Genomic DNA, 25,203 nt, shown 5'->3' on the forward strand with positions numbered 1-25,203 from the left:
CCCAGGGACGGGGGAGCCTTGTGGGCTGCCGTCTATGGGGTCGCACAGAGTCAGACACGACTGAAGTGACTTAGCAGTAGCAGCAGCAGCAGTAACAATGATTAACTGCAGGGAGGTGTAGGAAGGAGGGAAAAAGTAATTTTGACTTTAAAAAAAATTGTTTTTAATGTTATTTATTTAGTTTTGGCTGTGCTGGGTCTTCATTGCTGCTCAGGCTTTTCTCTAGTTGCAGCGAGTGTGGGCTACTCTTCATTGAGGTGCTTGGGCTTCTTATTTGAGTGGCTTCTCTTGTTTCAAAGTACAGGATCTAGGTGGGTGAGCTTCAGTAGTTGTGGCTCAAGGGTTTTCTCTAGCTGCAGTGAGCAGAGGGCACTCTCTAGCTGAGGTGTGTGGGCTTCTCCCTGTGGTGGTTTCTCTTGTTTCACAGAACAGGCTTTAAGCCCACTGGCTTTAGCATTTACGGCTCTTGGGTTCTAGAGCTCCAGCTCAGTAGTTGTGGCCCACCGGCTGAGTTGCTCCTCGACATGTGAGATCTTCCCCAAACAGGGATCAAACCCATATCTCTTCATTGGCAGTGGGACTCTTAAATACTGGATTACCAGGGAAGTCTGAAGTCTTACCTTTTACTCAAGACACTGCTCATGGATGTAGCCCTATTGTTTGAAGAAGCTTTATCAGACTATATATTGTGTGAAAATATAGGTAAGTCATATCTGCTTGCCGTATATAATATGTAGAAAGCAGAAAACAAAACTGTCCCTCTCCTCTCACTTATCCCCTTTCCCAGAAATATTTATTGATAATAATTTGTGTGCATCTTCTCACACTTTTTTCTATGAATAAACAAATACCAGTATGTCATTTTTCAAGAACAAAAATGAAGGGTGGGTACCATATACATGTTTTACTTAAGGGTGTTTCTTCATAATCATTCTTGCATCCTTACCTGCTTCATTCTCCCGAACTGGTTGTTGCACGGACTTTCGCTGTAATAAAGACCCAGAACTCTTTATTAACCTCCCTCATGGTTTCAACTTCCCAGGTGGCACAGTGGTAAAGAATCTACCTACTAATTCAGGAGATACAGGAGAGGCGGGTTGGATCCCTGGGTCAGGAAGATCCCCTGGGATAGGAAATGGCAACTCACTTCAGGATTCTTGTCTGGGAAATCCCACAGACAGAGGAACCTACTGTCCTTGGGGTCTCAAAGAGTGGGACAGGATTGAGCGATTAAACACACTCACACACGCGCGTGCGCGCACAGAGCTGCTTGGAACTTTCTTGTATCTGTGACTTTGACCATATGTGTACACGTCGCTGGAGAAAACGCCTCTCAGTCGTCTTTAAAATTGTTTTAAGTATTCCCATTCTGCCTTTTAAAACAGATGCTCTCACGAATAGTTCCCTACTGCGGAAGACAAGATTCACTTTTTCAAACTTTGCCGAACTGGGTGGAGAGACGATACTTGAATGTGATCACACGAGGCATCTGGCATTTCTTTAGCATGAGACCGGCTTGGCATTTTTCATACTGGCTCCCAAGGCAGCTTCGTGAACGCTTCAGAGATCACTGGGTCATTTTCCTTCACAGCGAATCAAATCCGAAGTCTTTCTGAAGCCAGCACCGCGAGTTACTCGATTAAGCACCCGATCCGGAACTATGGGGCGAAGGTGATTTTGGGGATTTCAGCCTGGGTGACTCTGGACACCTGAACAACGTTGAAAACCTGAACTGGGGCGGGGGGGGCGCGTTGGAACCCCACAGGAAAGAGAGGAGCGGGGGACCGCCAGGTATATTCTGGGGTGCCGTACGTTTCTCTAATTCTCTGCCCTAGGCAGGCGAGGGCGATCAAGCCGGGAGGGATCCAGCGCTTCGAGGACTCCAGGCACCGAAGGTCCCGGCGCGTCTGCGGGTCCGAAGCTTTCCCGCAGGGGGCAGTGCCGCCCGCTAGCGCGCGGATCCGGTGGGAGGGGAGCTGCTGCGGAGTTCTGGGGGTTCTCGGGAAGAAAGTTAGGGGATGCCTAGGGGTGGGGCGGGACCCGAGCGGTCGGCCCAGAGCCGGGCGGGTGCCAGGCCCACGGGGGTGCGGGACTGGGCTCAGGGAAGGGGTCCGGGTGAGTCCTGGGGGCCAGGCCGTGCGCGCACTGCGGGGAGGCGCAGCCCGGGAAGGTGTGAGCGAGCGGCGTGCGAGTGTGAGGGCGAGTGTGTGCGCGCCGGGGCTCTCCGCGTTCCGCGAGGCGCGCGGGTGTCAGCTTGCAGCCGGGGCTCCTCCCTCCGGCCCCCCTGCCCCGCGCGCCGGTCCCTCCTTCCTTCCCCGCTCGCCCCTCCCCGGCGGGCCAGGCGCTGGGACGCCCCGGCCGAGCAGGCGGCAGCCGCAGCAGCGAGTTAGGGAGCCCCCGGCTCCGCGCTGCCCTAGGGGCCCGAGCCGAGCCGCCCCCGCCCCCGTCCGGTCGCGCCGGCCCCGCTTCCCTCCGGGCCACGCCCTGTCAAAACTTTGTTGCTGCGGCCGCCGGGGCGGCGAGCGGAGCAGGCCGGCGAACGGGAGGGAGGGAGGGGCGGGCGCCGGGCCGGGCCGGGCGCGGGCGGCGAGGGGCTCGGAGAGCGGCGGCCCCGGCCCGCGGCCCCACCATGCCCCAGCTCGGCGGCGGCGGCGGCGGCTCGGGAGGCGGCAGCGGCGGCTCGGGCGCCGGGGCAGCCGGCGGAGGGGACGACCTCGGGGCCAACGACGAGCTGATCCCCTTCCAGGACGAGGGAGGCGAGGAGCAGGAGCCGAGCAGCGACAGCGCGTCGGCGCAGCGGGACCTGGACGAAGTCAAGTCGTCCCTGGTCAACGAGTCGGAGAACCAGAGCAGCAGCTCGGACTCGGAGGTGAGGAAGCCCCCGCGGCCGACCCCGGGGACCCCGGCCCGGCGCCCGCTCACCCGCCCTCGCCTTTGTGTCTCCTTCGCAGGCGGAGAGGCGCCCGCAGCCCTCCCGGGACGCTTTCCAGAAGCCACGGGACTATTTCGCCGAAGGTACGTGCGGGTCCGGGTTGTCCCCGGCTCCCGGCCCCGCAGCGCTCGGCGCCTCGGCTCAGGTCGCCCTCGGTCCCCCTCGCCCCGGTGGCCGTGCCCCTGCTCTTCGCCTCCGTCGGCCTCAGCCGTCCTGGGGCGCGCGTGGGGGGCGCTCGGATTCCCGGTCCCCGCCCCGGGACCCCTTACCGAGGCACTGTCCCGAGGGCCCCGGCCTCACCCCCGCCTTGGTTTTACCGACAGTGAGAAGGCCCCAGGACGGCGCGTTCTTTAAGGGGCCCCCCTACCCTGGCTACCCGTTCCTGATGATCCCGGACCTGAGCAGCCCTTACCTCCCCAACGGACCCCTGTCTCCCGGAGGAGCGCGCACGGTGAGTGCCCGTCCCGCCGCGCCCGGGCGCGCGGGCGATCGGGGCTCGGAAGATGCGCCCCCGGGCTCGGCGACGGGGTGGGGGATGGGGCCGTTCCGGGAGGATCCCGGGCAGAACTTGCTTACGGAGTTGAACCACTCCGGCAGTCGAGGGTTAGGCTGCGCTGGGAGTGCCTGGAACATTCCCTTACATTCTCCCCTTTGGCTGGGGAGCCGCTTCGGGGTCCACTTCTGGCGTTCTCCTTGGTGTCCAGAATTATTTGCTCGCGTTAGAGAAGAACTTGGATTTGTGCCGGTTGGGCGGGAGTGTGTGTTGAGCCGGGCGTGGAGGGGGGAGGTGGTCTTGCTTTCTTCCTGGAAATCGGTCCGCTTTCCCTGGCAGTTGGGCAGTGGGGCCGGGGGAGGTGGGTTGGCGACGCTGCCCCGCGACTCCTGCTTCGCTGGGCGGCTAGGAGTCGGTTCCTAAGAAACCCAGTATTCGTGGCGGGTTATTCACATACACACACCCCCTCCCCACCCCCATCCCTCGCGCTGGGGCCTCAACTTTTCTGTAGAGCTCGGGATTTTAAACTCGCCGAGATGATTTCGGAGGCGAATCGGGGCTTTCTTCAAGTTGAGGAACTTGGCTTTTTCCCGCTTTGTTGCCGGCTTTTCTCATTTAAAGCGAGCGCTGAGACACTTTAAACCTGTTAATGGGCGCGCATTGTGTGCTGCGCGCTGGCATTTAGAGCCGTGATTAAGCAAATTGACCGGGCCCCAGACGACGTGCAAATGAGGGCGGATTCCTTCGCCCCCTCCCAGGCTCTAACTCCCGCCCCCCGCGTCGCGAGGGCTGCAGCCCCTTGAGCTGGCCAGGTTTTATGTGTGTGTGTGTGTGTGCGCGCGCGCGCGCGCCCAGAGCTGCCACCCCACTTGAGGGCCCCCAGCCCAGGCGCTAGGTCCGCTGGCAGATCTTGGGTGAACGCCTACCTACTACGTGCCAAGCTCTTGAGCGCTGCTTGGGCGCCTCGCACAGCTCAGTGGTTCTCTTTGCTTCCTGCCCAGTTTCCCAGCGCCTGCCAGTTCGTGCTTGATTCGGGGTGGGAGGTGTTTGGCTCCTTAAGAGTTGGACGAACAAACTCACTTTATGCTCAAGCTGTCCTTCAATGACGATCACAATTAAGGGGCTGCCTGGGAAACGCTGGTGCTGAATGGACCGTCCCTGCCGTCATGGTCCAGCGGTCCATGGAGAGCGGAGACGTGTGCGGAGGTTCAGAGGGGTCGCTCGGCAGGCCCTTGGGGCGTGCAAGTGGAGGCTGAGGACTCTGACCAACGTGGGGCCACACAGCTTCCCCTTTCAAGCAGGGAAGACCCTGCATCCTTGGCCCTGCCTTGGAGCATCCTGGGACCTCCCAAATATAAGTCCTGACTGTGAGCTGAAACGGGGCATCTGGCTGTTGCTTTTTCTCATTCATATAAAAAGAAAGAAGGTGTGAGTGAAAGTTGAGCAAAACTAGCCTTTGTTTAGGTCTTCAGAGATTCTCGTCGGTGTCCACAGATGTAATTCAGTTCTGAAGGTTTTAGTAGGGTTTCTGTAACTGTGTGTGAGGTCACACTACCGCAGTCCCCTTTCTCCCTTTTACCTTTAGATGTCTGGGAAAAGGGGTTTGGCATTTCTGTGACTCAGCACCGATCCAGATCCATGTCCTGATGCAGATAAAGTCACCAGAAATGTTCCAAACATCACCAGCTATTTGACTGGATCTGGCTCTTTCCTCCTCCTTTCTCACTGCATGCTAAGTAGCTTCATTCTTCTCTGACTCTTTGCCATGGACTGTAGCCCGACAGGCTCCTCTGTCAGTGGGATTCTTCAGGCAAGAATACTGGAGTGGGTTTCTGGTGACAGAATGGTGACAGCTCCCTGTCTTCTATGCTGCTCGTCCCCTCCCCCTCAAGAGCCCAAGTGGGACAGATTTTGTGTCATTCCCCTCCTTCCTGCCACCATCTTTTACCACTCTTCTTTCTTTCTACCTTCTTACTTCTGTCTCCCAAAGGCTGCTTCTTTTTGGTCCTGGGGCTCTCTGATGACTATATCCAGACTTGCATGGGACTTTCGGAGTCCTCCTTGGCGGACGCTGAACTTTCCCCTCTGCATGCTTTTGACTTTTCCTGCTCATCCCTTCAGCTGGTTCCTTGCTTGAGCCCATGTTGCCATCCTGCTTTTTCAGCCTCCAAGAACACTCAGGCTCTCCGTGTTACCCTTCGTAAGAGACTTGGTATGTCTCATCTCACTCTTCTGTTTCTATTTTGCCTCCTGGTGAGTTGCCCTTGCAGAAGTAAGTTCGATGCCTCCATCAATTCTGTGCCCGTTATGTGTCTGTTGGGCTTTGAGCTGCCTGGTTACAGAGTTTATTGAAGTTTCCTACATTTTTATCAGCTCAGTAGAACCCGTTAATTTGATCCTATCTTTGGGCTTCAGTGACTGTAAGCACTTGGTTGTCTGGACTCTTAAGACTGAGATGATGCTTTTCTGCTGAATGATTATATTAATGAAATTAATGTGATTCTAACTGTAGGCAAACTATAGGTGCAGACAAAGTGGCCCTTTGTGGGGATCCCTGCCTGGTAAAATGTTTTAGGTGGATATTGGGCGGAAAGAAGGGGGAGGAAGGTGGCTGAAGGGTGAGGGGAGTGGTGCCTGGAATGTATGACCTGTTCTTTGGTTTAGCTGCCTTGGTCTTTTTTGGTTTAACCTCCAAGTTTCACAACCCTGGGCTGGCTGCTCTAAGGTCTATAAGTGGTATAAAACCAGGCGACCTCAGTTCTCTCCTGCTTGGAAATGCCAAACCAGAGGCAAAAATGAGATTTGGCTGGAGTGTTTTCAGGGTATTAATTGACCCTAGGAATAGCAAACAGCAGGGCTGCAGCACCCTCGCCCACTGGCAAAATTCCTTCTGGGACAACTGGGGGCCAGCCAGTTCTCCAGTCTGGCTGTCTCCTCCCCACTCGCTGTTACCTTTGCCCTCCACTCTGGCTTGGCTGGGAAGTGGCCTCTTCCTGAGCCTCTTTAGAGAAGAGGTCCCCTTAACTTGGGGCATGTGCCAAGCCCCTGAGCCATGATTCATTCTCCTCTGGAGCCCGGGGGACCCTGTGGCCTGTGAAGAGAGGACTAACTGCCACAAACCACCTTTCACTCCTTCCAAGAGTCACCCAAAATTATACATCCATTCATGAAAAGACTTCACCAGTTTACTAAACCACCTCAGTGCTGTTGACTAGAATTTTGTTAGGAAAATGTAAGTCAACACTGAAGAAAGCAGATGTCAAAAATAGTCTGACGAGTCAGAACCAAAGAGAAAACGCGCAGTGTGGTTCAGTGTGCGAGCTACAAAGTGATAGGAGTTTTGAGTGTGACTGTAGTGTGAGTGCTAATGACATTTTGGAAAACAATGGTTGCAGGTAGAATCGCTGAGGAAATCGATAGTTTGGGGTCCTATTTATAAATTTTAGAACTACTGTTGTGCAGCTCAAGCTCCAAGTTATTCATACATTTCTCAGGCTATCACAACTCAAGTTTCTGTATGCAGTTCCTCTGTCTTCTAAACCTGGGCCCATTTTTTAAGTCCTTTGCATCCCATGGGCAGTCTTGCTGATATCTGATACAGAGGAACTGAAACAGAAATCTTTGTGTATGTATAGCAAAGTTTTCTGGTTTTTTTTTTGGAGTTGTATGTAAAAGCCCAGTCAAACTTTTTCTTTTGGAAGATCAGAATAAAAGATCACTATAAACATGCTGCTTTTGGGAAAGTTCTTTTAAGCCATTTCATCTAAATATAACTTCTGTTCCATTTTTTTCTAAATATAACTCAGGGTTTAATGAGGGCTTTTCACATGGAATGAGCATTTACGAGGGCCTTGTCTGCGTTGCTGAAGTTTTGGCACTTAGATTGCTGGGATGACAGTTGGTGACAGACTCTGCAAGGACTCAGACCTTGTCAGTCCCTTTTCTTTGAGTGGGTGGGTCCAGCAGGGAATACCTGCTTGCTCTGTTATAATTTTGGAAAGTTTTAGGTTGGTTTCATTCTTCATGGATCTCACTTCTAGGGAATCTTGAGGAGAAAGTAGGTTAGTGCCTGTACACGCACACATCTAACCTACAACTCAAAGTGTCCCAGGCTTTACAGTGATGTGCAGAGTTACCCCAAAAATTGTGGCATAAAAAAGGAATTTTAATGATTATCTCACTGGAAAATGCATTAGGCAAAGATCCTACTTATATTCCAAGTTAGAGTCCATTTTTACTGGCTAAGCTGGGGAAATTCTGATTGGCATCCTTAAGATAAGGTCGTAATTCCTCGACTTCATCTGATATTTATTGAGGACTTATCATGGGCAATGACTAAGGGGCTGTGAGAGTTAGGATGTATTAGAACCAACTTTGCCCTGAAGGACTTAAAAAGTGAGTTAGGAAGAAGTAATGTTAGTACAGACCATTAGGAAGAGTCTCATTAAGAGTCAAGATAGTTCAGAGGAAAATTCAAGGAAGAAAAAGAGTAGAAAAACTGTTTTGGGCTGACATGGTCAAGGAAAGCAGGTAAAGGAAATTGTTTTAAATTGGTCCCTGTCACTCACCATTCTTTAGTTCAAAGTAGTTCTTGTTGAAGGACTTCTCTGGTAATCCAATGGTTAAGACTTCACCTTCCAGTGCAGAGGTCATGGGTTTGATCCCCGGTTAGGAAGCTAAGATCCCATATGCCTCCTGGCCAAAATACCCCAAAAGATAAAACAAGCAGTATTAAAGTAATTCTAGTTGATAGTAAAAAACTTAAAAGTAGTAAGGTGGTTAGAATGAAAAGTGGAAGTTCTGCACCCATGTCTTGAGGTAGAAGACAGCACAGGGAGAGCACAGGCATGGAGGAAGGGAAAGGTCAGGGACATTGGGACAATGCAAGTTCTTCCATTGGTCTGGAGAGGGAAAGGGCCAGACCTTGAAAGCCAGTGAAGGAATCTGGTCTTATTTAAGAGGCAGCAGAGAACCATCCAAAGTTCTGCTGGGAGGCAATGTAACTTGTGTTTAGAAGGATAATAGTGATTGTGGGGAGAGGACCTGGGAGAAGCTAGAATGCCTGGGACACTCAGGGGAGTCCAGGGGTGGACTGAAAGGGGCTTAGAATATTTGAATGGGAAGGAAGGGTGGGATGTGGGAGACTGGCATGGTTGCTTGAATTTGTGCTTGGAGAGATGGTAGATGGAAGGATGGAAAGGAGGAAGTGAGGGAGAGGTGGCTGATGTCACAGGTAATTGCTAATGTCTGACCCTGGATGACCTGGGGGGTGACTTGGAGCAGGTGGGGCCCTGCTCTGCCATCTTTGCCTCCCCAGTGCTGGACGGATGCTTATCGTGAACTGTTTGAGCAATGAAGGCCCACATGAGTTTATCAGAGGCTCTCACTTGGAGGAACTGCTTAGTCTCATTGGCAGCACCTTGTGTTTGAGGGGATATTACGGAATAGTTGAAACTGAAGCAATAGGATGATGCAAGGAGCGGGAGAAGAAAGGAAGGGGACTATCAGAGCAGAGAACTCACTGAGGGAGGATGGAAAGGAGCGCTTGCCCAGGAGTGAGGAGAGCTTAGGTACCATGATGGCACAGAAGCTGGAGGGAAGAGAGAGGGGAGGGGCGTGTCCTCAGGGTCAGATGCCACAGAGAGAGGCGATAAGATGGCCGAGAAGTCAAAAGGAGCTTTAGGAAGTCACTGATCGGGAAGCAACTGGTGCCCACAGAGAGCAGTATTCAGGTGTGTGGTGATGAGAAAGGTAGGTAGGGGACTTCCAGGGTCCAGTGGTTAAGAATCCGCCTGCCAATGCAAGGGACATGGGTTCGATCCCTAGTCCAGGAGAGATTCCACATACCAAGGAACAACCAAGCCCGTTGTGCCACAGCTACTGAAGCCCATACACCTAGAGCCTGCGCTGCACAGCAAGAGAGGCCACTGCAATGAGAAGCCTGTGCACCTCAGCTGGAGAGTAGCCCCTGCTTGGTGACACTAGAGAAAGCCCAAGTGCAGCAAGGAAGACCCAGCGCAGCCAAAAGTAGAGAAGTTAAAAAAAAAAGGTAGGTAGTCAGGGATAGATACTAGCTTCAGGCTTCTCAGTCAGGCGTCCAGGTGCTATTACCAGGACTGGTCCTGCAGTGTGGCCTGTCACTCATTCCTTAGCCAGAACTTACACCAGACTCTACACACACAGACACACACAGACACACACACACACACACACACGAGCAGCACACACACACACACACACACACACACACACGAGCAGCACACACACACACACACACACACATACAAGCAGCCTTCTACCCTATACATTTCACTTCTGGTCTGCCATAACCTGGAAGGTGTTGGAAAACCAGACCCTGGACAGATGCGCTGTGGCAGGTAGAGGGGAAGAGCTGCAGGCTGTGGAGAATCCTTGCAGGATGCTGGAGAGGGAACTTGTTTGTACAGGGTAGGGTGGAGCGTGAATGGGAGAGAAGAGGAGGAAAAGATGAGATTGAGAACTTTGAGAAGAAGGCAGTCTTCTTCCCTCATAGATGGAGGATGCTGTGCAGCTCCGTCTACCAAACAGTAGGCGTTGTCCTCCTGAGTTGGCCGGCAAGCCCAAGAGTTGAAGAGGATATAGAAAAATGCAGAGGTGGAGTTGCAGAAATTGAGGACAGAGTGCATTGGTTGGCTAGATGGCTTTGAGATTCTCAGGAAAAACTAAGGGTGGGTTGGCTGGGGTTTTTGTTGGCAGTCGGCAAACCACAGGCCCTTTCTCTGTACCCAGTTATAAAACCAAACTTGTTGGGAACCTTTTAGCTACATGTTAATAATGAAATGTTTGTGCATTGATTGAAAGATAGGACACACACTTGGGTAATTTTTCCTCTTTTTATTGTCTGGAGCTGGCTGACTTTGATGGGGGATAGAGGTGGGGGACCAAAACCCAACTCATTTGCAGTCAAGGCCAGATGTTGGGATGTGATAAGTAATTAGGGATGGGAAAGGACTGACCACATTAAAGCTTGTAGAAAATTGCCCCATGTTGGCTAATCTAATAATGTATTTTTAGAGGAGGTTTTTATATGTTCCATGTTTTATTGTCTTCTTCCAAACTGGATTGGATTACGGGAGCAATGAAATAATTGCAGTTTCCAAACCCTTGGCATTTGGGAATGAGGGAACATGGGGGCGGTACAGGGGGCTTGCCTTTTCCTCTGTACTGCGTGTGCTGCCCAGGGAACACCTCTGGAGTACCGGGCAACTTCTTTCTGACATGTTCTGAGTTTTTCCCTCAATTTTTCAGGCACCTTCAAGGTTCTAAAGGCTTTAGGTTCAGAATCCTAAATCTTTCCTTTTCATTATGCGTATTGTTCAGTCACTAAGTCATGTCTGACTCTTTGTGACCCTATGGACTGCAGCACACTAGGCTTTCCTGTACTCCACTGTCTCCCTGAGTTTGCTCAGACTCATGTCCATTGAGTCAGTGATGCCATCCAACCATCTCGTCCTCTGTGATCGCCTTCTCCTGCCTTCAATCTTTCCCAGCATTAGGGTCTTTTCCAATGAGTCAGCTTTTTGCGTCAGGTAGCCAAAGTATTGGAGCTTCAGCTTCAGCATCAGTCCTTCCAATGAATATTCAGGGTTGATTTCCTTTAGGATTGGCTGGTTTGATCTCCTTGTATAGCCTACAGATTTTCAGGAGGGAAAATGACCTTTTAGTTTAGAAATACACTTCAAAATTTGAAAATTCAATCATAAAAATGTTTCCCTGAATATGGTCCTTTTCATGAGTTTTTGTGGAAGAAGTAAGGGATGAGACCCAGTCACCTGGAGTCCTCAGGACAGGAAATGAAGTCACAGGCACATGCTAGCAGTTTAGAAATCTATTGAAAGTGAAAGCTGCTCTGACTGTTTGCAGTCCATGGAATTATCCAGGCCAGAATACTGGAATGGGTAGCTGGTCCCTTCTCCAGGGGATCTTCCCAATCCGGGGATGGAACTGATGTCTCCTGCATTGCAGGTGGATTCTTTACCAACTGAACTTCCAGGGAAGCTCCTTAGAAATCTATTGGGTTGGCCAAAAAAATCGTTTGGGTTTTTCTGTAATATTGTACAGAAAAAGCCAAACAAACCTTTTGGTCAACCCAGTGTTTCATTCAAAAGGAGGAACAAAGCTCCAAGTTTTCATCTCAGTTGAAGAAAATAATATAAAATAAGTGTAAACAAAAAATTCACAGAAGAAGAAATGTTGAATGTCTACTAAATATGTGAATAGTTAAAAATAACCACCAGTTTTTGGCCACCAGATTAACAAAGGTTTTGTCTTACTAAGACTGTTAAATGGCAAATGTGTGGTGAAGTGGGTGTTCTTAGTTGTTGTTCTTGAAGGCTGTTGACAGCCCACCCACCAGGAAAGCACTTGGCATTGCTTGCTAAAACTTGAACACTTGTCACTGCTTCTGACCTGCTAAGAAATAAATACTTGCTATACCCATTTTGCTGCTGGGCAGACAGACTTGTAGAGGTCAAGTATTTTGCTAAGGTCACACAACTGGTCATTGACAGCACAAAGACTTGAAATTGGTTGTGAGTGCAAAGTCAGGGTCTTCCCATTCCACCCTTGTGACTTTCTACGCATGCCTGATGCCACTAGCTCCTCCTCCTCTTGGAAGAAGGGCAGGTGACCTTTGTCTCTCTGTTCAGGAATCTGTGAGTTATCAGTTTGAGTGGAGGGCGGGTAGGTTTGTTCCAACTTGGACCTGAGAAGGTAGCTTCCCAAATAAATAGTTGTATAAGTGAGTGAGCAGCTGTGGTTCAAATTCTTCCTGTAGTACCATCTGTGCTCCACAGATTTTAAGCAACCCTTAGAGGGCAACCCCAGGAGCTTCACTAGCTTGTTACCTTCAGAGAAAACAGTGGTTATCTGCTAACATAGACATGAACTTTTCTGAACGGGGTTGAGGAACTGTCTTTCCTTGTTGAAATCAGTGAGGCTTGGAAGAATACACAAGTGTGTCTTGCAAGGAACGAGGTGGGAGGAGCAGGCTGGCTCCTACCCCTGCGATTTGGATTACAACATAGTTTGGTTAACAAACCGAGCTCTGGTGAACTGAGTATGCAAATGTTATTTTCTTATTGTGCATTTTGTAAAATATTTTATAAATTGGTTGCTTTTAAACAATTGCTTTAGAAATTAAAAATCCCCCCAATCACTTGTAATTCTTGGAGTAAATTGACTGTGAAAGAAGTAGATGCTAAATATTTACACAGAGATTTGCAGACAATGTGTTAGTCCCCATCACCACCCCTTTTCTGTGTGTGTGTGTGTGCGCGCGCACGCGCGTGTGTAAGATGGTTTAAAATTAGGAATCAGGTAATCTGATACATTTTCATTCGCTTCCCAAATTTACCTTCTAGGTGGTCTCTTTCTGAAAACAACAGCATGGTGGAAAGGGGCTTCCAGGGGTTGCAAAGATTCGGACATGACTGAGCACTAACTATAGAAGTATGGTTAATAGAAGTTGGGAAGGCTCCGGAAGTCCTAGTTAAGCCCTCCTGGGAATTTGCATATTACAAGGCACTAATCTTAGTGAGGTAATTGTCTTACATACTTTGTAAAGTAAACAGGGCCATTATTTATAGGAATGTCTATAGAAAGTATGTTGTGTGGAAGAGCAGAGATGTAGATAGGAGATAGTAACTGTGATTAAGAAATAGATGGATCTGATGATAAGGAAGAAAAACAAAAGAAATACGAATGGCCGTATGAAAAGTTCCATTTGGGATTGACGTGTACACACACTGCTGTATTTAAAATAAATAACCAACAAGGGAGAGAAAAGGGAAAAGAAAAGCTGATCAATTTATGAATCCAGATTTGTTGGCTGTAGTGATTTCTGATGTTTGGGACTATACTCTTCTCTGTAAATTCCAAAAAGGATATACCAGAGTCACTAGAATCAGATGGGTTTATAACACATACCTTATAGAAGTGCACTGGGTATTCTTCCCTGAGATTCTTATGCAAGGACTATGCTTGGGTATCCTGCAGCCCTCTGAGCCAGGAGGGACCATCCAGCTCTCCCAGTGATAAGCAGCACAAGCTCAGGGAGATGGTGGGCTTGCCCAAGATCAGACAGTTATGAGCGATGAAAACAGGACGGGAGCTCAGCTGTATCCTCTGGAGTTTGACCCTCCCCCCTACTCAGGGAGATCCACAGCAACTCTGGCGGAAAGCAATGCTATGGAGGAAATGCACCTCAAAATATTTCTTGGTTAAACTCGAACACCTGAGCCATGATGAATGATTCATAGACATGTGTTGAATGTTGACAGCGTAAAAATTTAAACCTCAATATTTTAAAAAAGCAGCCTGTAGGCACCCGCAGTGTTGCAGGGTGCTCTGTTGTACCATTTACAACTGATACAACGTCTGATGGTACAATCTCCATTTTATCCACAAGGATGCTGAGACTGAGAGAGTAAGTAGAAGAGTCCAGAGTCACCTCTCCTGAAGGTTGTAAAGCCATCATTCCAGCCACAGTGCTGCCATTTCCCCTCTACTGAAAGTGGACAGGCCAAATTCATGTAAAAATGCCATTTGGGGCAAGATACAAAGAAATGGTGTACAGGTGAAAAAATGAGTAATAAGCAACATTTCTACATTCATTCTTTTCAGTGGCATCCCTAGCCCTTTAGTGGAGGAACTATAATCGCTGCTTCTGCCTGGGGTAGAGTCAGAGCCTTAATGGTCGGTGTCTTTACAGTTTCAGAGACGGTATACATTGCAATCGTAATCTTTCTTTGCTTGTCTTTGCTGTGCAGCTCCATGTGACCTGCTTTTTTTTTCCCTTCAGTTTCCCTTGTGTTTTCCTTTGACATCTTGAGGAGGTAAACTTGGGTCCTTAGATACCGCAATATGCAGTATTGGTCTGTACATCTGGTGGCTCAGTCTACTGCCTACTGCCACTCCTGACCAGCCCCCCTTGCTTGTACATGTGTGAGTATTTGTATGCAAATTAGATACAGCCATTACTTATTAATCATATCATCTATGTAAACATTTCTAGGTGGGTTGCATAAAGGAGAGGTATAGTGGGAGTCTTAGGGATACGTGGGATGAAAACACATCATATTTAACTTACAGGATAAACGTTTCTGTTAATAAAATGCTTGTCAGGGAGAGAGGCATTGGTCTCAGGCTTTGAAGTGGGAAAGAGATCTTCACCCATGTGTTCCCAGGCCCTCCTAAGCAGAGTTAACGCAGGAAGGAGTGGAGAGGGTAAGAGAGTCTAGAGTTAGCCAGAGTCCCTTAATAAGTGTTCCTTTCACCTTGCACTGAAAAGAGAGAGGACCGGTGGAGAGAAGCCCAAGGATTGAAGGGTAGAAAAGCATACTCCAGTGACCGGCAGTGTGTGTGGCTAAGGGGTCTGCAACTAGGGTTTGGCTGCAGTCAGACCTTGGACCCTAGCCTGGCCATGGTCTGGCTCTGTGCCCCTGTGCCCCAGGGCCCTCTTAGGCAAAATAGGGATAGTGGTAGTATTTGAGAGTCATTGAATTAACATTTTGGCTGAATGGACTACATTTTAAAACCAGGATTTGTTCAAGGCTTAAATTAAATAGCAACATCATAGAATGAGTCTCTGGGATATAAGAAGAAATGTCAGTATTATTACAATTTTATTAATATGTTTCAGTTCAGTTCAGTCACTCAGTCGTGTCCGACTCTTTGCGACCCCATGAATCACAGCACCCCAGGCCTCCCTGTCCATCACCAACTCCCGGAGTTCAAACTCATGTCCATCGAGTTGGTGATGCCATCCAGCCATCTCATTCTCTGTCGTCCCCTTCTCCTCCCGCCCCCAATCCTTCCCAGCTTCAGAGTCTTTAATATGTTTAGTGACCAAAAATTTTCACTAATATTTTAATACATGGATACTTTCTTGCAGTATTTTAAAATATTTTTTAGGAAATGATGAAATGGTATCATCAGGGGAGAACCAGAAATGCTTAAACAAAGTAGTTAGTACATCAACTTCAGTACTTCAGTGCATGGTTTTGAAGTTTACATGGTTATCAGTTCCCTTTGAAAAGACTTATATATCACTTTCAAAGGATTATGGGTTTGGGGACTTCCCTCGAAATCTGAAGTTAAAGCTTCCCCTGCTTTCAGTGTAGAGGGTGTGGTTCAGTTCCTGGTTGGGGAGCTATACCTTGTGGCCAAAAACCCAAAAAGTAAAATAGAAACAATATTGTAGCAAATTAAGTCAAGACTTTAAAAATGGTCTGTATCAAAAAAACAACAAAACAGATGAGTGGTTCATGTAAGTTCTTCATCTATCAATAGGATGATGTACATACAACTAATTCATACACACACACAAGTTTTAACTTTTTATTTTGGGATAATTTTAGACATAGGAAAGGATGCAGACTCATATGGAAAATTTCTATATACTTTCCCCCAGATTTCTCCAAATGTTAACATTTATTACATTTTAAAAATCTTTCTTTCTATAACTTTTTTTCTGAATCATTTGAGAGTAAGTGACAGACTTTGTGTGTTTGTCCTAAAACCAGCGACATTTACCGTGATATAATTATCAAAATCGGGAAATTAACATAAAGACAGCCCTGTTATCTCAACTACAGACCTTATTCAGATATTGGCTGATTGTCTTCCTAATGGCTTTTGTAGTAAAAGAAAATGTTAAAAATTTTTGGTGGGGATGGGAGGTGTCCAGAAGGTGCCTAAGACTGTGTGCTATACTTAGTTGTCTTGTATTTTTAGTCTCCCTCAGTCTAAAATAGTTTTTTTTTTTAATAATTTTATTTTTAGTCTCAGACTAGAAAAGTTTAAAAAAAAATTTTTTTATTTATTTATGGCCGTGCTGGGTTTTCGTTACTGCACAGGCTTGTCTCCAGTTGTGGCGAGTGGGGTGCGTTGCTCTTGGTGTGGTGCTTGGGCATCTTACTGTGGTGGCTTCCCTTGCAGAACACGGGCTCTAGGACATGTGGGCTTCGGTAGCTCTGGGGCTCGAAAGCATAGGCTCTGTAGTTGGGGTGCACAGGCTTAGTCGTTCCACAGCACTGGGATCCTCCCAGACCAGGGATCCAACCCCTGTCTCTTGCACTGGCAGGCAGATTCCTTACCACTGAGCCGCCAGGGAAAACCCTAGAACAGATTTTTGAACTGTGTCTTGTATTGACTTTTTAAGAATATAAGCCATTTATTTTGTAGGACCTTGAACTTTTTTTTCACCTAATGTTTCTTCAAGTAGATTTTGGGCAAAAATACTGCAAAATTGATGTCCTTCTCAATGCTTCTCCTAAGAGGCACCATCTATTTTCCCCATTGATCAGTTCAGTTCAGTTCAGTCGCTCAGTCATGTCCGACTCTCCGCGACCCCATGAATCACAGCACGGCCGGCCTCCCTGTCCATCACCAACTCCCGGAGTTCACTCAAACTCATGTCCATCGAGTCGGAGATGCCATCCAGCCATCTCATTCTCTGTCATCCCCGTCTCCTCCCGCCCCCAATCCCTCCCAGCATCAGACTCTTTTCCAGTGAGTCAACTCGTCGCATGAGGTGGCCAAAGTATTGGAGTTTCAGCTTTAGCATCAGTCCTTCCAATGAACACCCAGGATTGATCTCCTTTAGAATGGACTGGTTGGATCTCCTTGCAGTCCAAGGGACTCTCAAGAGTCTTCTCCAACACCACAGTTCAAAAGCATCAATTCTTCGGCGATCAGCTTTCTTCACAGTCCAACTCTCACATCCATACATGACCACGGGAAAAACCATAGCCTTGACTAGACGGACCTTGGTTGGCTAAGTAATGTCTCTGCTTTTTAATATGCTATCTAGGTTGGTCATAACTTTCCTTCCGAGGAGTAAGCGTCTTTTAATTTCCTGGCTGCAATCAGCATCTGCAGTGATTTTGGAGCCCAAAACAATAAAGTCTGACACTGTTTCCACTGTTTCCCCATCTATTTCCCATGAAGTGATGGGACCAGATGCCATGATCTTAGTTTTCTGAATGTTGAGCTTCAAGCCAAACTTTTCACTCTCCTCTTTCACCCTCATCAAGAGGCCTTTGAGTTCCTCTTCACTTTCTGCCATAAGGGTGGTGTCATCTGCATATCTGAGGTTATTGATATTTCTCCCGGCAATCTTGATTCCAGCTTGTGCTTCTTCCAGCCCAGCGTTCCTCATGATGTACTCTGCATATAAATTAAATAAGCAGGGTGACAATGTGGTGGTAATTTTGATCATTTGGTTAAAATTTGGTCTACCAGATTTATCCAAGAAAGTTACTGTTTTTTAATGTTTCTTCTTTGTGTGTGTATATGTGTGTTTTAAATTTATTTTTAATTGGATGATAGTTTCTTTACAATGTGAAAGTTACTATTTTTACTGTTTGTGATTATGAGTATCTTGTGAGGAGATACTTTGGGACTATGTAAGTATAGCATTGTTCATCACTTTCAACTACTGGTTTTAGTATCCCCTGATGTTTCTTACCAGAAACAGTTATCACTGTGGTAGTGGCCAAATTTTTTGTTTTATTGATTTATTTTTGTATATTTGATGAAAATTGTGTAGTGGCTGGATTTTTAAAGTTGTTATTTTAACTCAGGAACACTTTCTCAGCCCTGTAAGTTGTTGAATTGTTTAGCATATTTGTGAATACTAGGATGAAGGAACAAGAGGACTTTGGTCCTTTTTAAAAAATAATAGTTTGTTCTTCATAGTTTTTATGATCTTTATTATGCCAACATCAGTGATAAATCAGTGATTTACCAAGACGATTTTGAGATCTTGTGAAATATTGAGGTAGCAGAGTTGACATTTTGTTCTTCGTTCTTCATAGAATGTAAAGAAGTTCCTAATTGGGATTTTTAGGTTCTTATCTGATGACTGGAGTTCCTCATCGTCTGGCTGCTGCTGCTGCTGCTGCCAAGTCGCTTCAGTCGTGTCCGACTCTGTGCGACCCCATAGACGGCAGCCGACCAGGCTCCGCCATCCCTGGGATTCTCCAGGCAAGAACACTGGAGCGGGTTGCCATTTCCTTCTCCAATGTGTGAAAGTGAAAAGTGAAAGTGAAGTCACTCAGTCGTGTCCGACTGGTAGCGACCCTAGGGACTGCAGCCCACCAGGCTCCTCTGTCCATGTGATTTTCTAGGCAATAGTACTGGAGTGGCTTGCCATTGCCTTCTCCGCATAGTCTGTCTAGATTTTCTTAAATGCAACCCCAGGGGTCTTTAAACCTGTTTTTCTGTCTCCTGTGTTTCTTGGAAATCGTTAGCTGGATTTAGATTCTTGATCAGGCTCCAAGGTTCTCTCTCTCCTTTTTAAATTTATTTTATTTTTTAATTTTTTGGGTTCTGTAAATTGACTTTCATAGACTTTCTTTTACTTCTTACTTTATTTTTGTATGAGTCTTTCATAAATGGCCTTTCATGGAGAGGCACTGAAGGTCTGCCTGTCTCTGTGGTATTAGCAACCACTGATGATCATCACCCACGTCACCTGTGAGCAGTTTCAAATTGGCCATAGTCTGTCTGTATCATTGCTTCTCCATCTATCAGCTGTAACATTTTTTAAAAGAGAAACTACTTTTCATTAACTACTAAGTTACCTTAGATCAGAGATCGGCAAACTAAGGTCCACAGACTAAATCCAACCCACTGTTTATTTTTGTAATTAAAGTTTTATTGGGACAGCCATGCCCATTCATTTGCATATTGCCTTTGGCTGCCTTTGCACAGCAGCGGCTGGGTTGAGCAGTTGCCATTGGGGCCATAAGTGGCCCATGTGTGCATGGATGCTCACTCAGTCTCTAAGTTGTATTCGACTCTTTGTGACCCTGTAGACTGTAGCCTGTCAGACTCCTCTGTCCATGGGATTTTCCAGGTGAGAATACTGAAGTGGATTGCCATTTCCTTCTCCAGGGGATCTTCTTGACCCAGGATCAAACTTGTGCCTGACAACACTGCGCCACCTGGGAAGCCCCATAAGTGGCTCACATTGCTGAAAAGATCTGGCCCTTGACAGAAACAGTTTGCTGACCCCTGCTCTAGATCATATGGAAGAAGCAATTTAAATGTTTGATACTTTCTCCAGTTTTCAGGAGTTGTCTTATTATCCTGCAAAGGTGACCACTGAGTTTTTGTTTTTTTTTTTTAATATTGTTACAGATTCATGGATGTAAACCTATTTGGTATAGTTCAACTGATTTACAATTATTATCTTTATTGAAACTCAAATTGCCACATCTTTAACCAGTGGGAGCTTCTTCAAGTTGGTTCCTGAGTTTTGTGTATACAATCTTAGTGGTCTTTGATGCTTCCAGGATTACTGGTATGGTATTCCAGGTTCATCTTTTGGATTTCCTGCCGTAGACCTGGGGCCAGATATTTCTAGGATCTCTGCTTCCTTTCAGTGAAAGATGTTATTTAGAGACCATAGTCTGAATGCAGACTATATAGGTGCATATATAAAGCTCCTAAAGGTTGTTCTGTTTAATGTTATGAGTGCATTAACTAATCCGTAGAATTTGAAAGTAGAATGTAATAGCTGTGATTTTAAAACACATAGTCACTTCTTTTGTTCTAAAAGTATGTGAGGTTTTCTGTTTGATTTTTGGTATTTATTTATTTGGCTGCGTGGGGTCTTAGTCGTGGCATGTGGGGTCTTCCTCATTGCATCATGCGGGATCTTTCCATGCGGCACACGGACTCTGTAGTTGTGATGCTCGGCTCAGTAGTTGCACCATGCTGGCTCAGTAGTTGTGGCAGGCAGGCTCTCTAGTGTTGGCTGGCAGGTTTAGTTGCACCTTATCATGTAGGATCTTAGTTCCCCTCTGCAGGGATCGAACCTATGTCCTCTGCATTGGAAGGTGGATTCTTTACCACGGGACCACCAGGAAAGTCCTAATGTTTTCCATTTTTAATGTCCTCTTAATAAGGTTGTTAATTAATCCTCCTATTTAGTAATTGTAGTTGTATATTAGAATTGTTTTCTTTCATGCTTATATTCTTTCAATAAAATATATGCTTATCTATTTCTGCCAACCGTTAGCATTTCACTGGATAAAGCTCACAAGGAGGTTTCCACTCAGATTGCGTGTGGAATGCTTCCCTGTTTTTGACAGGGTTTGTTCAAATAATGACAGCAAATCCAAACATGCTTCATTTCTCTGTTTCTCACATTGTGACACTAATTAGATACATTGGTCACCTCTGTGACCACATGCTCATCCTTCAGGCAGAAGTACAGGTCTTCTGAAGACTGAAGCTGAAACTGAACAACAGATTTACACTTAGTCCCAAGGTCATATTTTTATATATAGGACCTACCTCACGGTTGCAAGGATTAAATAAAGTTTTTCAGGAGCATGTAGAATGATACTGAGTACGTAGTAAGTCTTTGTTAAGGTAACCTTGTTATCAACTTCGGTGGCCTTGGCTTTTCAGGTCTCCCTGTTGCTGCTAAGTCACCTCAGTCGTGTCCGACTCTGTGCGACCCCATAGACAGAAGCCCACCAGGCTCCCCCGTCCCTGGGATTCTCCAGGCATGAACACTGGAGTGGGTTGCTATTTCCTTCTCCAGTGTGTGAAAGTGAAAAGTGAAAGTGAAGTCACTCAGTCGTGTCCGACCCTTAGCGACCCCATGGACTGCAGCCTACCAGGCTCCTCCATCTATGGGATTTCCTAGGCAAGAGTACTGGAGTGGCTTCCCATTGCCTTCTCCGTTTCAGGTCTCCCTAGCCCCTATGAAATTTAGTCTTTGTATTGTACCATTCCTTGTATGAACTTGTGTTCAGTTTTGGATTGCTGGTTTTCTAGAACCCATATTCTTAGGAATCCTTCCCTTTTGATCACCGTTGCCTCTAGCACAGTGCCTTGTACACAAAATCTGTACTATATGGTTATTTGTGTAATTGCACTTCCCTCATTTTAACACATCATATGTGATAAAATAAACAGCAAAAATCTGGCTTCCTCCTGGACATTGTTAGGCTAACAAGGGAAATTTATCATTCCCTTTTGAGAACTTTCAGGTGTGATCTTTTTGTTTTTATTAATCATTTGGTATTATCTTTAATCAAGTACAAAGACTTTTCCAGACACATCACGTAGAGATCATTTTATCCACTGCTCTGTTTGGCTGCTATTCTCTTGTCTCTCTCCTCAGCAATGGTAAGGCGAATACCCTTTCCATGGGGAAGAGAGATCCACAGTTTGTTGCCTTTGCCAATAACGAAAATGTTCGAGAGCCATGTGGCAAAGCTGTTGCCTTTCACATCTTTCTCATGAACTTCTTCAAAAGAGCCTGGATATCTCTCCCGGTTTGTAATCACACCAATTCTTTCCAGGTTAGCACCTCCAGTCACCATGCACAGGTTACCAGTGTCAAATTTGATGAAATCAGTAATCTTGCCAGTCTCCAAGTCAATCTGAATGGTGTCATTCACCTTGATGAGGGGATCGGGGTAACAGATGGTACAAGCATCCTGGGTTACCAGATGAGGGATTCCTTTTATCCCTACAAATATCTTTCTTTGCACAATTTATACTTGGCCTCCTCAGGTGTAATATGATAAATAGCAAAGCGACCCTTGGTGTCATAGATCAAACAAAATTCTCTCCAGTCTTATCAATGCTGATGATGTCCATAAAACTAACAGGGTAGGTTATATCTGTGCGGACTTTGCCATCAATCTTAATGAATCGCTGCATGCAAATCTTCTTTACTTCATCTCCTGTTCAGTTCAGTCGCTCAGTCGTGTCCGACTCTCCGCGACCCCATGAATCACAGCATGCTAGGCCTCCCTGTCCATCACCAAATTCCGAATTCACTCAAACTCATGTCCACAGAGTTGGTGATGCCATCCAGCCATCTCATTCTCTGTCGTCCCCTTCTCCTCCCACCCCCAACCCTTCCTAGCATCAGAGTCTTTTCCAGTGAGTCAACTCGTCACATGAGGTGGCCAAAGTATTGGAGTTTCAGCTTTAGCATCAGTCCTTCCAATGAACACCCAGGACTGATCTCCTTTAGAATGGACTGGTTGGATCTCCTTGCAGTCCAAGGGACTCTCAAGAGTCTTCTCCAACACCACAGTTCAAAAGCATCAATTCTTCGGCGATCAGCTTTCTTCACAGTCCAACTCTCACATCCATACATGACCACGGGAAAAACCATTGCCTTGACTAGACGGACATTGGTTGGCAAAGTAATATTTCTGCTTTTTAATATACTATCAAGGTTGATGATAACTTTCCTTCCGAGGAGTAAGCGTCTTTTAATTTCATGGCTGCAATCAGCATCTGCAGTGATTTTGGAGCCCAAAACAATAAAGTCTGACACTGTTTCCACTGTTTCCCCATCTATTTCCCATGAAGTGATGGGACCAGATGCCATGATCTTAGTTTTCTGAATGTTGAGTTTCAAGCCAACCTTTTCACTCTCCTCTTTCACTTTCATCAAGAGGCTTTTGAGTTCCTCTTCACTTTCTGCCATAAGGGTGGTGTCATCTGCATATCTGAGGTTATTGATATTTCTCCCGGCAATCTTGATTCCAGCTTGTGCTTCTTCCAGCCCAGTGTTCCTCATGATGTACTCTGCATAGAAGTTAAATAAGCAAGGTGAAAGTATACAGCCTTGACGTACTCCTTTTCCTATTTGGAACCAGTCTGTGGTTCCATGTACAGTTCTGACTGTTGCTTCCTGACCTGCATACAGGTTTCTCAAGAGGCAAGTCAGATGGTCTGGTATTCCCATCTCTTTCAGAATGTTCCACAGTTTATTGTGATCCACACAGTCCAAGGCTTTGGCATAGTCAATGAAGCAGAAATAGATATTTTTCTGGAACTCTTGCTTTCTCCATGATCCAGCGGATGTTGGCAATTTGATCTCTGGTGCCTCTGCCTTTTCTAAAACCTGCTTGAACATCTGGGAGTTCACGGTTCACATATTGCTGAAGCCTGGCTTGGAGAATTTTGAGCATGACTTTACCAGCGTGTGAGATGAAGGGCATACTTAAGTCTGTTCCTTAGGAAAACGATTAGGGGGAGACATTCCCTCAGCTTGTGGGGGCTAGCAGATGGTCGAGAGGCAAACACACCAGTCAATTTATCCAGCATCTAATGTTTTGGAGCTGCTACGAGTTTCAGGTGCTTCTTGGGACCCTGAGCCATGGCTGTGCTAGGCACAAAAAGAGCTCAGGTGTGATCTTTGTTTTTTTAAAAAATATTTATTTGTATTTATTTATGTCAGGTCTTAGTTTCAGCATTCGGGCTTTTCTAGTTGTGGCATGGGGGCTCAGGATTTGAGCCATGAGGGGGCTCTCTAGTTGTAGTGCATGGGTTCTAGAGCAGGGGTCCCCCACCCTCGGGCCATGGTACCGATGTGGGGCCCATTAGGAACTGGACTGCATGGCAGGTGAGCAGCAGGTGATCAAGCAAAGCTTCATTTATAGCTGCTCCCCATCCCTAACATTTTCACCTGAGCGCCGCCTCCTGTCAGGTCAATAGTGGCATTAGATTCTCATTGGAGCACGAATCCTGCTGTGCTTGAATCATCCCCAAACCATTCAGGATGGGTGGAAAAATTGTCTCCCGTGAAACTGGTCCCTGGTGCCAAAAAGGTTGGGGACTGCCATCCTAGAGCACAAGGGCTCTCTCTCATTTTGGCTTGCAGAATTAGCTGCCTGCAGCATGTGAGCTCTTAGTTCCCTGACCAGGGATCAACCCTGCATCAACAGCTTGGGAAGATAGCTTCTTAACCACTGGACCACCAGGGGAGTCCTGGGTGTGATCTTTGATAAGTTGATCACTGGTGGTTGATTCTTTTAATTTTCCTTTAAAAAAAATTTATTTGGCTGCACTGGGATCTTCATTGTGGCACTCAGGATCTTTAGTTGTGGCATGTGGGAACTAGTTCCCTGACCAGGGATTGAACCCCGGCCCACTGCATTGGGAACATGGAGTGTTAGCCACTGGACCACCAGGGAAGTCCCTTAATGTTACTTTTTATGAAAATTTCTTCAGTTCATCCCAGTTTAAGGCTGTACATTCTTTTAAAAATGAAGCAGATGTCTGTGCTGGAGACAGAGTTCCCACTGGTATGTAGCTGTGGACATTCCTTCATCTGTAATACTGGGGGTATGTTAGCAGTTGTAGAAGCCATATGTTTTCATAGGCCTTTGCCAAGGAAAATACTTTAGAATTACATTAGCATCTCCAAGGTATTTTGGCTGTTCTGAGAGGACACATGGTAGTTTTCCAATTATACAAACAAGAGCTTTTGTTTTATGCTGAAGTTTCTTACAGGCAATGGGAACAATAGAGCCTCTATCAGCATTTCCCAGAGTAACATCCTAGGGATGTTAAGAGGTAGTGCTATTGCTTCATTTCTGCAAGACTTTAACATGCCGGTGTGGTCTCTTAGAGGGGAATGTGATATGCAGGAGTCCTCAACCCATTCCAGTACTCTTGCTTGGAGAATCCCATGGAGGGAGGAGCCTGGTGGGCTACAGTCCACGGGGTCGCAAAGAGTCGGACACGACTGAGCGACTTCACTCTGGCTTATTTGACCAAGGCTTTCCTTGTGTTTGGAATACTACCATCCACCCAGTGTCCCTCACCCCATGCACACATTTCACTTCATAGTCCCTGGCTCCCAGCCTTAGACGTAGTCTCTGATGCAAATGCTGAGCTCCCTGTACTTGAGCACATTGCTCTGCTGATTATTATGTGACTTAACAATGATCCAATAGGCGCTTGTCTT

The 25,203-nt window shown here is 46.8% G+C and overlaps 1 protein-coding gene and 1 pseudogene across 1 annotated transcript in view; one reads left to right on the forward strand and one right to left on the reverse strand.

The window, feature by feature from the left end:
• The first annotated feature begins 2,339 nt into the window (after positions 1–2,339).
• Positions 2,340–25,203, forward strand: part of TCF7L1 (transcription factor 7 like 1) — a 200,471-nt gene continuing 177,607 nt past the window's right edge. Inside the window, exons 1-3 of the mRNA XM_055399034.2 lie at positions 2,340–2,869; positions 2,952–3,015; positions 3,256–3,383. Coding sequence (XP_055255009.2) covers positions 2,630–2,869; positions 2,952–3,015; positions 3,256–3,383 — 432 coding nt within the window. The 5' untranslated portion in view covers positions 2,340–2,629. The remainder of the gene's footprint in view (positions 2,870–2,951; positions 3,016–3,255; positions 3,384–25,203) is intronic.
• On the reverse strand, positions 21,563–23,624 carry LOC129538968 (small ribosomal subunit protein eS4, X isoform-like; annotated as a pseudogene).

This window comes from Moschus berezovskii, chromosome 11 (assembly GCF_049115385.1).
Source record: "Moschus berezovskii isolate FMDL1 chromosome 11, NW_MosBer_1.0, whole genome shotgun sequence".
Classification (NCBI taxonomy): domain Eukaryota; kingdom Metazoa; phylum Chordata; class Mammalia; order Artiodactyla; family Moschidae; genus Moschus; species Moschus berezovskii.